We start from the raw sequence: 13,687 nt of genomic DNA, 5'->3' as shown, positions 1-13,687 counted from the left end.
TCTGTATACGAACTCCATATCATCTTTGTCCCATTTCCATACGTGCAGAGTATTGAATGATTAAACGAACTTACCTGTAAGTGAAGTTCTATCATAATTGTATGTAGCGCCTCTTCCGAATAGATCATCTTGTAGTACCCCCACTCCACGCCAGTGTTACCACATGTTTACAGTAAAACTAGAAACTTTTGGTCTCCTCCGTTGGTCTATCTGTCTGGACTATCATTTCTTCAAAGTATTTGCCGTAATATTTTGGGTTTACCTCTGTGTACACAGAGTTGGGTTACCTATGGGTGGGACTGATCTATTCGGAAGAGGCGCTACATACAATTATGATAGAACTTCACTTACAGGTAAGTTCGTTTAATCATTCAATTGTATTTCGCGCCTCTTCCTCTAGATCATCTTGTAGATGTTTAAAGATCATTACGGCACCAAAACACGGTGAATTGTTGAACATGAATATATTCTCAAGTAACAAACAACCCAAAAGTGTAGTACAACTACAACCAAAACAAAAAATAGCTATTCGAACAAATGAAAACTTCTTATTTATCTAAAACTGCTTTGGCAAAAGCGTCCTTATCGTTACACACAGGTAAGTTATAGAATCTCGCAAAGGTCTGAGAGGCTGAGGTCCAACCTGCCGCTTTCCTTATGCAGTCTATATTTACTCCTTTCTTATCCGCCGCCGACGTCGAAGCATGTCGAGTGCTATGCGCCGAAAAAATATTTGTGTCCACGCCACTCTGTTCTAACATACTTTTTACCCACCGACTCAAGGTCTGGGCTGAAACCGCCCCGTATGGTTTCTTGATTGCAACAAATAATGCTTGTTCGGCGCCCCTGAGATCCTGTGTCCGCTTAAGATATGCCACCAAAGCTGTTGCAGCGCATATACTATTATCTTTCTCGTAGAATGGTACATTTAGCAAAGGTTGTCTTCTGTTGGGCCCCGAAGTCTTTACTTTATCCGGAACTTTAATCTGTATCTTTTCACCCAGGTTCTGAATATTCGGTATCTTAATTAATGAAAGAGTCTGCATTCGTTGACCCGTGACTAGTGCGAGTAGGGTGACAACTTTTAGCGAGAGGTTATTGAGCGAGATCTCTTCGTTAGGCATTAGACTGGCCGCATAATCCAGGACAATCTTAGGGTCCCACGTTTCGTCGTACTTGGGTTTCGGAGGACGCAACTCAGACACTCCCTTAAACAGTCTTTTTACTCTAGGGTCTTGCCCCACGTGAGGTCCCAAAATTAAGGCTAACGCCGATCTTAAACAATTTAGGGATCCGTAAGATGCTCCCTTGTTATATTCGTTGGTTAGTAATAGTAACACGTTTTCAATCGAATTATCGAAAGGGCTGACGTTCCTGTCTGAGCAAAAAGACCACCATTTCCTCAACGCGCCGTCGTATTGCTTCATCGATGAATTGCGGAGCGAGGCCAGCATCAACTCGAAGGATTCCTCGGGGACGTTCCTTATCTCGAAGGCTTTCCTGATAATATTGCGGCCACCAGGGTAGTCTGCTGCCATAACGGATGAGGTTCCCTGTTCGCGGAAAGTAATAATTTCGAGTTAGGCTTAAAAATCAGCGGCTCACTAACACAGAGGGCCCGAAAGAGTGGATACCAAGCTTGTCCTGGCCAGTCAGGGACTACAAGAATACCCGTTGCGTTTTCGTCTCTAATTTTTCTCAGGACTCGCGGAATGACTATAAATGGTGGAAATGCGTAGAAAAAAATCGTTTCCCACGATATAGTAAAAGCATCTACGGCTGTACAGTTCGGGTCGCGTAGCCAAGAGACATATTTTTTACATTTCGAATTTATTCGACTCGCAAAAAGATCGATCTCGGGTCTCCCGAATTTCTGGACTATCGAATGAAACGCTGCGTTTGACAGCTCGAATTCGGTTTCGGGTTCAAGCCGACGTGATTCGAAATCCGCCTCCGTATTCTCCTTCGTACTAATAAAGGACGCGAAGACCCAAATTCCCCTTGTCTCGCACCAGTCCCATAACGAACGAGCTAGACGGTTTAATTCTTTAAAACGGACGCCACCCATTCTATTAATATACGCCACAGCTGTGGTGTTATCCACCCGCAAGAGGATATCGCAGTTTCTCAAGTTATCGGCGAAACATTTCAACCCGAAAAGAGCCGTCTTGAGTTCTAGTATATTAATATGATTTTCCCTTTCTTCTTTACTCCAGAATCCGTGAGATCTCTCGCTTCCACAAGCAACGCCCCAACCTGATAACGACGCGTCGGTAAAGATTTCCCGACAATATTGAGGAGCTTTAATTGAATTTTTTGTGGAGAGGATAACTCTGTCCCACCATTTCAGATCCGAATGAAGATCCTGAGACAAGGTCATATAACCGTCGTAATTTCCCTTATTTTGCTCCAAGGCAAGGTATCGTGCTCTCTCGAATGCCTTTGTGTGACCCAGGCCATATCTAACCGCTGGACAACACGAGACAACGCTACCGACAAATTCTGAAAACTCGCGAATTTTACAACGTTGAATACGGCTATATTTTAAAACCCATTGTTTGACTCTTAATCTTTTCTCCCTTGGAAGCTCGATAGTCATACTTAGCGAATCAAACCAAAACCCGATATATTTACATTTGTTTGTCGGAATTAGCTGACATTTTTCGTCATTAATTGTAAATCCCAATTTCTGCAAACGCGAGCACGTGACTCGAACGTTCGCTTGACATTCCTCAAAAGACCTACCGACGAGCAAAAGGTCGTCGATGTAGATGACCGAAAAATACCCTTGTCGCCTCAGATCGGTCATTACAGGCTTTAGCAGTTTAGTAAAAACATATGGCGCTGTGGCGAGCCCGAAGGGCATACACGTAAACTCATAAAGCTGACCCTCGAATTGAAATCTTAAAAATTTTCGGTTAGATTCAGCAATTGAAATCGAGTAATAGGCATCTTTCAAGTCAATTTTTGCCATAAAACAACCCCTGCTCAAGAGATTTATAACGGTCTTTCGATCTTCCAATTTGAAGTGTTCCGTCTGAATGAACTCATTCAACTGCTTTAGATTCAGAATAAATCGAGAACCACCATCCGGCTTCGGTACCCGGAAAATGCCAGAAAGAAATTCGCCGTGAGTGCTGTCGCACTGGCGAATAGCACCCTTCCGTTGCAGCTTCGCTACTATATCGGCCATCGCCCCCCTTTCTTTTTTGGAATCGAAGATTCCCCTCGGAAAGGTAGACTGACATGGCTGAGACTCAAAGGGTATCTTGTAGCCCTCTATCCACGATAATATTAACGGGTTACGCGTTAGCTGTTCCCATTCTTGTCTAAAGAATCTAAGTCTTCCGACAGTCGAACTTACTGGTTCTAATAACGCTTCCGGTTGTTGCTCCGCTCGGACTTCTGATTGATTTTCCAGTTGGTCCCGTTCTTGTGGTTGTCTCGGCGGAATGACGAATATCCTTGATTCCTCGGCTCCTTTCTCCCGCCTGACGTCGTAGCAAATCTCTGGTTGTTCTGAGGACGACGCGGCGGGGCTGTCGAGTTTTTTGAATTCTTCTGTCCCTGTGGCTTTTGAGGAGCTTTCAGCTCCTTGCGCGAGCTCTCAAGTGCTTTCGCCGCCTTTAATTTCTCCTCCAATTGTTGTCCGAACAGCCATTCATCTGGGACAGTAGCGTTCAAGGTCTCCTTACACGACACGTTTAAGTTCGCGAGGATCAGGCTTTTCCTTATGATCGACTCGTCGTGGAGGAGGTCAGCTAACAGTCTCGAAGCGTCGCCCAATAGCTCGAGAATGAGTAATTTTTCAGCTCCGCCCTCTAGAACTTTCGAGAAAACCTTTACGATTGCGGCGAGACACGCCGTGATCTTCGACTGCTTTGCGTGAATCCTCTCGTCTCTCTTTACAACCGACCCATGTAAAGACGCCTGAACCTCGGGATTGACTCTCGGTGGATCGATGATGACGCAATTGGACGGCGGAGGGTGCTTTTTTATGAGAGAGACTCTGTCCTCTGTGGGCAAACCCGTCTTTAGGATTTCTTCCAAACGAACAACTAAGTCCTTAGGAATTGCTTCTGCCAGAACTCGATCCTCCAAGAAGCGTCTCCCTAAGATCTCTAGGATCGCGGGGTCGAGTGAACCCTCACAGATCGCTGCCTGGGTTGACAGTGTTTCCTCGCCAGCTACGCTGTGACTCTGAGAAGGATTCAGGTGTAGAGCGCTAGCCTGAATCACTGGTTCTGTCACAACAGAACTCTGCGCAGTCTGCTGGACCAGCAAGTCAGCTGCGCTGGACCTCTGCGGAGCCCCTGACTGTGTAACCGTGACAGTCTGATGGGTTATTTTGTTTATCGCAGGAGGATCTTGTCCCAAAACTGCCTGCGTAGCAGTATGATGGACCACTTGTCCCTCTGCGGATGAGCTTGACAAGCTCCCAACCTGCGCAGCGGTCTGATCGACAAATTGCTCTGAAGGGCTGTAAGAGAGTTCTCGCTGTATCGATTCGTCATACACGCTGGATCCTTTCGAAGAGCTTCTTCGAAATTGGCTTCTTCCTCTGCTTTTTCCTCTGCTACGCCGTCGCCAATTGGCCTCTGCCGATGAGGACCTTGAGCTTCGGTGACGTCCTATCAACGAAAGTAAAAACAATAATGACGACGTTATTCCGTGGTTGTCAGGTATGCGTCTGGACCTATAGGTTTTCATTTATTGTTTTCTGCCCCCTGGTTAGAACGTTTAGCAATGACGTCGGGCATGTTTTGGCCGAGTTCAACTCCCCTTTATAGGTTAGGGCCTATAGGGTGCCTCGAGTCATGCGCCTTGAGAAACTCTCCTCCGTGTAGGTTAGAGCCTACACGGGTGGCCTCGAAACATTTGCCCGGTCTGAGTAATAACTCCTCGATATAGGTTAGTGCCTAAACGAGTGACCGTCGAACGCCAATCTCTGCCATATAGGCCAGAGGCATGCCGATGCATCCTATCGAATATTCTGGAACATAAAGGAAACATAAACTTACGACGTCTCTTCTTGTGACGCTTATTGTCTCGTATTTCCAAAATCGCATCCTCCAGTCGCCTCAGTCGCTTCTCCATTCGATTCTCCTTGTCTTCTTCCTCGTCTGAATAACCTCGGTATCTTTTCTTGTCCATGATTAACAATTTGTAAAAAACCTATAAAAGGCACATGTGGTTTCACCGGCACAAAGATGAAGAATGATAGTCCAGACAGATAGACCAACGGAGGAGACCAAAAGTTTCTAGTTTTACTGTAAACATGTGGTAACACTGGCGTGGAGTGGGGGTACTACAAGATGATCTAGAGGAAGAGGCGCGAAATACAATTACCTTTTGGGCTGTAGTCGTCCTACATCACACTACTTTCGAGCTGTTACTGTACACATTCTGGACTCCCTCAAAGTTGTCTCGCTGTATTCACCTCGTACAATTTCGTGCATTTTTAACTCAGTGCTTTTTTGAAGTCCTTACCGAATTTCTTTTGTGTCGTTCGAACTTTCAGGCCGTGCTGTAGCCATCAAGCCAATAAGCTGCAGATCTTAATTATGTTCAGTCTATACCTGGCACAGCAGAGTCTTTCAAAGATCAAGGTACCTCACCTAGAAAATTAACAACAAATCTTCATTACGCTTCTGAGGAAGCACGACTGTTATACGCGATAGTGTAATGTTACGTTGCGTACTACATTTTCTAGTCATAATAACGATAGCATTGTAGCTTTCGACAGTGTTACTGGTGACATTGTACAGCAAACTCTCGGCATGCCGATTAAGTTGTGTAATCGCTTTAAAGATCCTGTCACATCATCCAAGCTCGGTCAAAACTAGCACAACTTTTTCTTCAATTTCTTTCGGAATATTACTTCACAAATGTTGATTTGATTATTAGTATTCATAAAATTCAATTTTCCGATTAGAGATGTACAAGGGACATTCCACGCCAAGTTGACCTGGATTTTACCTTTGGCCGCTTAGATTTGGCGCGCGATTTTTTCTATGATTGTTCTAACTTTGAAAGGTACTCTGTTCTTTTATTTTGTTTTATTTTTTCGTCTTAATTTGAATTTTCTACAATTTTAAGAATCGATTTTATCAGTCGACCAAAATTAAAAATTTGAAAAGATTCTGAAACATCTTGTGTCAGATATCGAAATTTTCAACCTTGGACCCGGAGTGAACTGGTTTTTCCTTCTTATTGTTTACAAACTTTTACCGACAAAAACACGACAAAAAAATTACTAGCAAGAGTTATTTTACTATAAATGGTTGCTGAAACATTTTCATATATCACACCATATACATATTATTTTATACTATATCACACATATATATTTTTTTTTTAAAATTTCGATCTTTGCAAGAGATATGTTTTCTTCTTTATTTTGCTAGTAAAAAAAAAATAGTAAATGGTAAAATGGTTCCGAATAATCTGAAAAAATTTTTAAAAATCCCATATGACACACAAATGTTTCAGCAACCATCCATCGTAAAATGACTTAGGCTTCTAATTTTTTTAACGTATTCTTTCAAAAAAAGCTTGTAAACAGTAAGAAGGGAAAATCGGCCCAGTACGGGTCCAAACTTAAAAATTTTGATATCTGACGCAGAATTTTTCACAAGTTTTTCAAATTTTTAATTTTAGTGGGTCGATAAAATCGATTCTTAAAATTGTAGAAAATTCAAATTGAGACGAAAAAATAAAAAAAAAAAAAGAACAGAGTACCTTTCAAAGTGAGAAGAATCATAGAAAAAATCACCCGCCAAATCTGAGAGGTCATGGTTAAAACCCAGGTCGAATTCGCGTGGAATGCCCTATAAACTATAAATGCAATTACCTTAAGTTTTTCCTCCACTAGCTAACATATTTAACGATTCAATTTTTGTTTTCGCAATATTGGAACTGAAATATATGTGTAGAGTTTCTCAATATCGAAGGTCAATAAAGTTAAAAACTTTGACGTTTCCATCGTGAGTAAGAGTCCTCCTCAGAAAACTAGAACATATAAGTTATGACTAAATATTCTTCTACAAAAAAAAAATCATCAAACAAGACTCAAGTTCAATTACTTGATAAACCTCATGATGAGGTGAAACTTTTTCAACCAGAGGTAAAAACTGAACTGCAGCAACGGCAAGATTTAAATTAGGTTTCCACAGCCAAGGTATTATCCATTACAACAATCTGAATTTAAAGTAGTTGCACGGTCATCATCTAAATAATGACACGGTATTGTTAACCTTCACATCATAATTCAAGGTGATCAATCGTTACTTACATTTCAAATGCTTGCTACCATTGAAAAAAATTCTTCGATTTCCTTTTTTTTTATTTTTTTGTAGTAAAATATTTAGTCATAACTTTTATGCTATCGTATTTAATTATTATATTGTAGTTTTTTGAAGAGGGCCCCCACTTACAGCCTGAACGTCAAATTTGTTCTTTACTTTATTGATCTTCAACACCCGAAAACTCTACGCATAATTTCAACATAAGGTCAAGAAATCAATCAACATGGCTAAAATAAATATTGCCAACATTTGACGGAAAGTCCGACAGTAACATTCTATTTCAAATCTAAAGCAGAGCAACGAATAATGTAATTCAAAGTAATTCGTCAAGGAATCTCATTATCGCTTTCCAATTATGCCTTGGTAGAGATATTTTCGTCAGAGGTAGACAATGATAAATTTTAGGTTATACGCGTACATTTCGTATCGTTATCCTCAGTTTTCCAAAATTTATATGCATTCAATATGGCTATTGCGATGATCTACCAAATCATAATAAATATAGATAGTTTCACATGTTTTGTTCGAATACTTACCTGAATCGCATGTTTAGCACCGAATCTTCATATCGGTCACAAGTCAAAGAATTGATCGACATTTTTCAACGTTCGCGGCTGCTTATAGTGCCTCAACTCAATCAAGTTGTATGCGTGTGTAGTGTACACGGGTAGTGTATCACACGAGCTGTGTATAGGTGAGCGTGTACAGAGATCGGGGCCCACGGAAATTTTCGCTCGACTGTGGCGCGGCCTTGCCAGCTCAGCACTGTCGCGCCGAGTCTAAGAGTTAATAGTGGCAATCTTAAAGCACTGAATTTTCGTGGGGTAAAATATCAGTGTATGGAGTGTGACCAACAACAGAATTGCAATTAACCTATTCGCGCTGCTGTTTTCTTGTGGATGAAATAAATTCCAGTGGTATCTAAATCCCTTGAATCGTTACACAACCGAAATGCCACCGTAATCGTGTCAGCAGCAGCCACGTGACGTTGCGAATATGTGAATACGTGTTTCAGCTGTCAACGGAATATTTTATAATTATTTCTTCCGTTACTTTCGATTTAAATATGAACTGTCGCTGCTATATCACCCGTAACAACCTTGAATACGAAAACATTTCACCACAGAACATTCAAAAAATAATCTCTCGTATTCGAAAATTCATCCCGCGAAATTCACTCGTACGTGTGCACATGTGGTAATGTCAGAAAAATTAGGACATCACTATGGTTGACTCTTGACTCCGTTGCGAAATAACGGATGGTATGTTGTATGCAGATTGTCGGGGCAAGACCATTGCACACTGAGATGGTAACTGTATCTAGATCGATATCGATCTTAAATCTATGATATGAGCGTGTGGAGCTTTCTTATGGTAATTGCACGACGACAAATTACGGTACAGAGAGGGTACCGCCGTAATTATCGGCTGAGGTTTAACAAAACATTAATTCGCACAACAAAATGAACATCACATTTTTCTATTACGTGAAAACGGAAGAAGACGGAACTATGTCTTCTATGATGTGTCGTAAATATTGTAAGGATATATTTTTCCGCCAATTCTACAGTACATTTCATATAGTATAGAAACGCAATACGCAGAATTTTTCATCTCACGACCGCAAATTGTAAAATAAAATATTACGCACGCTATTCACTAATTACCTCACTACTCCGCACTTTTCTGTGACAATTTAATATTACTCGTTGAATTAGATTTTTCCGTTCTTTTTATGTCGTTTACTCCAATTTAAATCATTTTATATTATTAAGTTAACTTTATAACTTGATTACATGACTTACTATTACCCACTACTTTTGCCGTATGATTACAAATGAATATTTTCATCAAATTACCACCACGATAACAGTCCTTGACGTTTAATTCACCTCTAAATGCTTTAGCGCATCTCGTGCATCTTGATGACTGTTTCATGCTTGCATCAATTCATGGTGCGTTTATTGAATTACGTGTTGATGAATTCTTTCCACTCAGTTTCAAAACAATCCACTCCAGAAATACGTGAGTTATTGGCTCTCACGCTAATAAAGTGACAAACATGCATGCATTTGTTCCTAAGGGGACACTGCAGTGAAAAAACAAGCTCCGTATTTTTTGATCAATTTCATTGCAATTTGGACCATTTATTTAAAATCCCAAAATTAGAATCTGATTCAAAATTCAGCTCAATAGTGTTATTAATTCCAATGTTATGCATTTTTTCTAAGATTACTTCGAAACATCCCTTGCGCATTAGATTTCATTGTAAAAGGTTGAAATTTTTTGTGGATACACTTAATACCACAGACTAAAAATTGTAGCAGGGAATTTTCGATTAGAGATTTTTAAGTGATTGAAAATATTATTTCAAAAGTTTGGATTCTTTTTTTTTTTTGCTGCAATTTTTGGTATCTTATAGGCTGGGAAATGAGTTATATTGACCGGAGCTAAAACTGCCTGCAGCAATTTCAAGATAATATGCCTAAGAATATATCTGCGAAAGGGCAAAATGATTGAATGAAACCTAATGCGCAAGGAATTTTTTGAACACCTGATAACATAGTTCTGAAAAAAATGCGATTAAATGAATACCGTTTCATGGCCTTCTAAGAAGCAAATATGAAGTATGCATGAGAATTTACCGTAGAGATAAGGCACTTAGGCTTAGTTGACTTTAACATCGATTTGGACCATACAAAATTGGGTCGAAAAGGAAAAAATTCATTATTCAGTAATTTTGTTTTTAATTCCATTTATTTGAATTGAGTTCAAAATTCATATCAGAATGTAAGTAATAATATTGATAAATCATGTGTCGCTTGTCAGTGGCTACCGCTGCTTTGATTGATCTTTAATTCCATTTCGCGGTGCCAGTTTGTATCAAATTGGCTTCTGCGTGTCTGTTCTTAGGTTAACCCTCTTCTCATTCCGCTTCTTCTAACGCACCTGCATTTAACTTTGGGGCTGACTGCTTGCAAATTAGTCCTGTGAAGAAACCGTTAGAATTCCCCGGCACCATACGTTGTCCCTTCTGCCCTTGCTTGTCTTCCTTGTTCGTCTAGCTTCCTTGCACTCCATCGTTGCTTCACATTCAGCCTATGCTTTCGTCTGGAATTTCGTTACTGGCTTATCTTTTGTGCATTATCTGCCATCTTCTCGGGCATCACTGACATCTTTGCATTTTGCACATCGAGCGCTTCCATATTAAACTCAGCAACTGCGGTCGCTACTGTAGTTTTTCCTGCACTCCGATTTGTGATCATTTTGTCACATTGCAAAATCAGGCGAAGTAGCATATAGTTGGGCTGCGACAACCACACTCACCTGGCAGAACGTTGAGAGTACCTGGTAATCGATCGCCAACCAGTAAGGATGTCAATGACTGTTCCTACTCCATATAACGATGTAACGTCTCGTTTGTACCACGTATCGTCATAAGATACTGCGACATCAAATACTACCCCACTCTTCATTGAAGGATCTATTACTTCATGCGCTTTACTAACAGTTTTTCTAGCTTTCTCGAAAACTCTCGCTTCTAACTTCTCAGTCGCCGCAGTCAACTGATCCACGTGACTTTTGCAGCTACTGACACTCATGGCTTTCATACCCATTACGGTACAGAGTTTTTCCATATTTGAGTACCCCACTCCAACGCCGATCATTCCATCAAATACTTGCTTGTTTATTTCGAAGGGTGGCCTTGTCGAAGAGTTATTGGTTCGTGGATTCGTGTGATTTTCACGCATTTCGTGACCGGACCTGTAGCATTCAACGTCGAGCAAGTGCTGATTCGATTCGTTTTGAGAGGCAGATCTCTTCAAAATTCACGTCGGAGTAGTTTAAACCATAAGAAAAATATATCACAGTTTGTCAAATCTATCGTTCGAAAAATAGCTTGGCAAACAGATTCGCGCGGGACAACTGTCAAACCATAGATATTTTAATACCTAGACGGTTAGAGTATACGTCAAAATAAATGGTGGGAGAGTTATCCGCAATCTTATTGACCGATGACGGCGCACAGGTAGCCCGTTAACGTCGCGCTCTTTTCTTTCAAACAATAATGGACGAATCAACGGACTTCGGCAAAGATTGTTATTCAATTGGTTTTTGGATCGCTGGTCACGAATCCAAAGTTGGATCTTGAAAACTTCCAAAAACGGATTCATTACGACAGTCATAAGTTCAAACATTTCTTTATCGGGCGAAAAAATACGTTGTAAAAATATTTCAGCAATGTCAAATTTTTCCCAGGTGGGGCACTGTTTAAAGAACATTTTTCCGTAAACAACTGAAAATCAATTTTTCAGTCATTTTTGACGATAATCTTATCGAAGGTTCCCCTGAATATGACGATATTTTTTGGCTGATTTAGTAAATTTCCAATATTTCAAATAATCTTCTGAAACCGAACGATAATTTGCATAGTAATGCATTCATTGTAAAACTGCTTCGGGCTGTGTCCATCCCTATTGTAAGAGTCTGAACATCACACGTATACGTTTACATATATACGTGTGGTGTCGATCATCGTGAGGCTGCGAGAATGGTCAGTCGGTCAGTATTCGTCAAATCATCAACATCTATGTAATGACCGTATAAGACTCGAGACAGAATTTTAATTATTTATTTATTTGTTTTTCTTGTGTAACATTTGCGAACCCTGTTGGGAAAGTAACGAAATTCTGACACCAATGATCAGATTGATTAAAATAAACATTATATAAGGACTGACGAATCAATAGAACGGAAAAACATTTACTTTTGTCGTACGACACCTTCAAAAAAGAAGCGTTATTTTTAAGTATTTATTATTATTTTATTTTATTTCATCTTCCATCACGAATCCTGGCCAATTTTTATCTGTCTAACCATTCATATTATTTTAAGATGTCCTTCCCTATGATGCGTTTTTAGTACTTGGCTTGGCAAAACAAGAAATTCGTTACACTAGTAACGAGGGCTGCGCGGCTACGAAATTTTATGTTTGACGAATGGCTCTGTGGCATCTCACACACATCAACCAATTCTTGTGCGATATCACAGCTTATTCTACTACAAAATTTCACAACGGCATATCACTTACGGCCAGTATTGAATAAATTACCCTGTACGGTGTGATAGTAGATAAGCGATTCTTACCATCATTTACAACAAGGATAAATGGCGTTTGGTAACCGTTGATCAATGGAAATAATTTTAAAGCCGAAATAAAATCTGAGGCGAAGCAATACCAACCATAATTTTCCGGGAGCACTGTTCCGACTTGGTAGATGATCTTAAATTTTCATGTCGTCATATTGACACAATTCGATCCCACCTGTACAATATATAAGTTAATGGAAACGGGCGGAGTATTTCTTGAATACAACATATTTATCAGCTGACGTTTTGTAACTAGCATGAGGATGATGAAATGTTGAATGATAATAACGTATGGGTGACAAGATATAAGAGAATTCGGATTATTCCTCGTACTCGACACAGGCGCCACTTCAAAAAACATTGTTAACGCTTTTTAAGACGGCGGTAGGTATCGTGGCTTATATACGTAACTCCACGCCGTGTGAGGAATACGTGCGGTGGCGGAGTATTCGACAGGTTGCAGGCGGAGCGCCGGATCACCGCGGAGGAGAAAAACGTGCCGAACACACGATCCGCCTTCTGCCTTTGGAAGTTGGGGCGTCAGGGGTGAAAAAAAATTTCAGGGATGGGTCGAGGTGACAGGGTACCGGTTAGCGGCGGCAGCGGCGCAGGTGATGGGAGCAGCGACGGCGACGCCGTCAACGACGCCCGATCAATATAGCTACAGGTGTCCGAAACTATGCTGCTTATACTCTCCTCTACAGTCCGCATATTTACCCCTATTTACCCGCCTGCGCCCCCAGTCACTTTGCGTTCGAGTTCGTTAGGTGAGTTACGAAAGTCGTAAAAAAAAGACACCCACTTTCAGGGTATACGTATACTTCGTCTCATGCTACCATCGTGCGTTGGCACAATATTATACGTCCACCCGGTTATTAAATGGATTGTATCTCCTGGCGGATTCGGAAAACGCAGCGAAAAGTTGCGTAAAGTAGAATGATACAAGCCGTTACGGAATATATTAATCATACAGCCCGACAAAAAGAAAAAACTTTTTTTTTTGTTCTAATTTTTTCCGTAAATTTCCGCATTTAAGAACATTGAATTTATTAATAAAATTATAATTATGTTAGATTGTCTCTGGTTTTTATGTTTTTGTAGTATTGTAAGGGCAGGATGATTTCGGAAGGTTTTGCAAATAAAGATGGAAGGTAGATGTTAACGCTTTCACCGGGATTTGACAGTAATGGTTAAGCGATATCAGAGTCGGTGGGGTAGTCATGTGACGG

General features: G+C 40.5%; 3 protein-coding genes across 4 annotated transcripts in view; all 3 read right to left on the bottom strand.

Moving 5' to 3' along the window:
* Nucleotides 1-13,687, bottom strand: part of LOC107217405 (regulating synaptic membrane exocytosis protein 1) — a 1,749,170-nt gene that overhangs the window by 1,720,352 nt on the left and 15,131 nt on the right. The gene's annotated exons all lie outside the window — the stretch shown is intronic.
* LOC124295542 lies at nucleotides 1,421-4,341 on the bottom strand (the record flags this gene model as incomplete). The annotated part of the gene is made up of 2 exons (XM_046745956.1): nucleotides 1,421-1,553; nucleotides 3,365-4,341. A coding segment is annotated over one exon (972 nt), but the record flags the coding sequence as incomplete, so codon positions are not given.
* Nucleotides 4,352-5,248, bottom strand: LOC124295523. Its single transcript, XM_046745898.1, has 2 exons — nucleotides 5,022-5,248; nucleotides 4,352-4,631 (listed from the first exon to the last, which is right to left on the bottom strand). Exons 1-2 carry the CDS (start codon nucleotides 5,067-5,069, stop codon nucleotides 4,353-4,355), a joined length of 327 nt encoding a protein of 108 aa, XP_046601854.1. The 5' UTR covers nucleotides 5,070-5,248; the 3' UTR covers nucleotide 4,352.

The sequence above is a fragment of the Neodiprion lecontei genome, chromosome 7 (genome assembly GCF_021901455.1).
Source record: "Neodiprion lecontei isolate iyNeoLeco1 chromosome 7, iyNeoLeco1.1, whole genome shotgun sequence".
NCBI lineage: Eukaryota > Metazoa > Arthropoda > Insecta > Hymenoptera > Diprionidae > Neodiprion > Neodiprion lecontei.
This window is presented reverse-complemented; position numbering and strand designations above follow the sequence as displayed.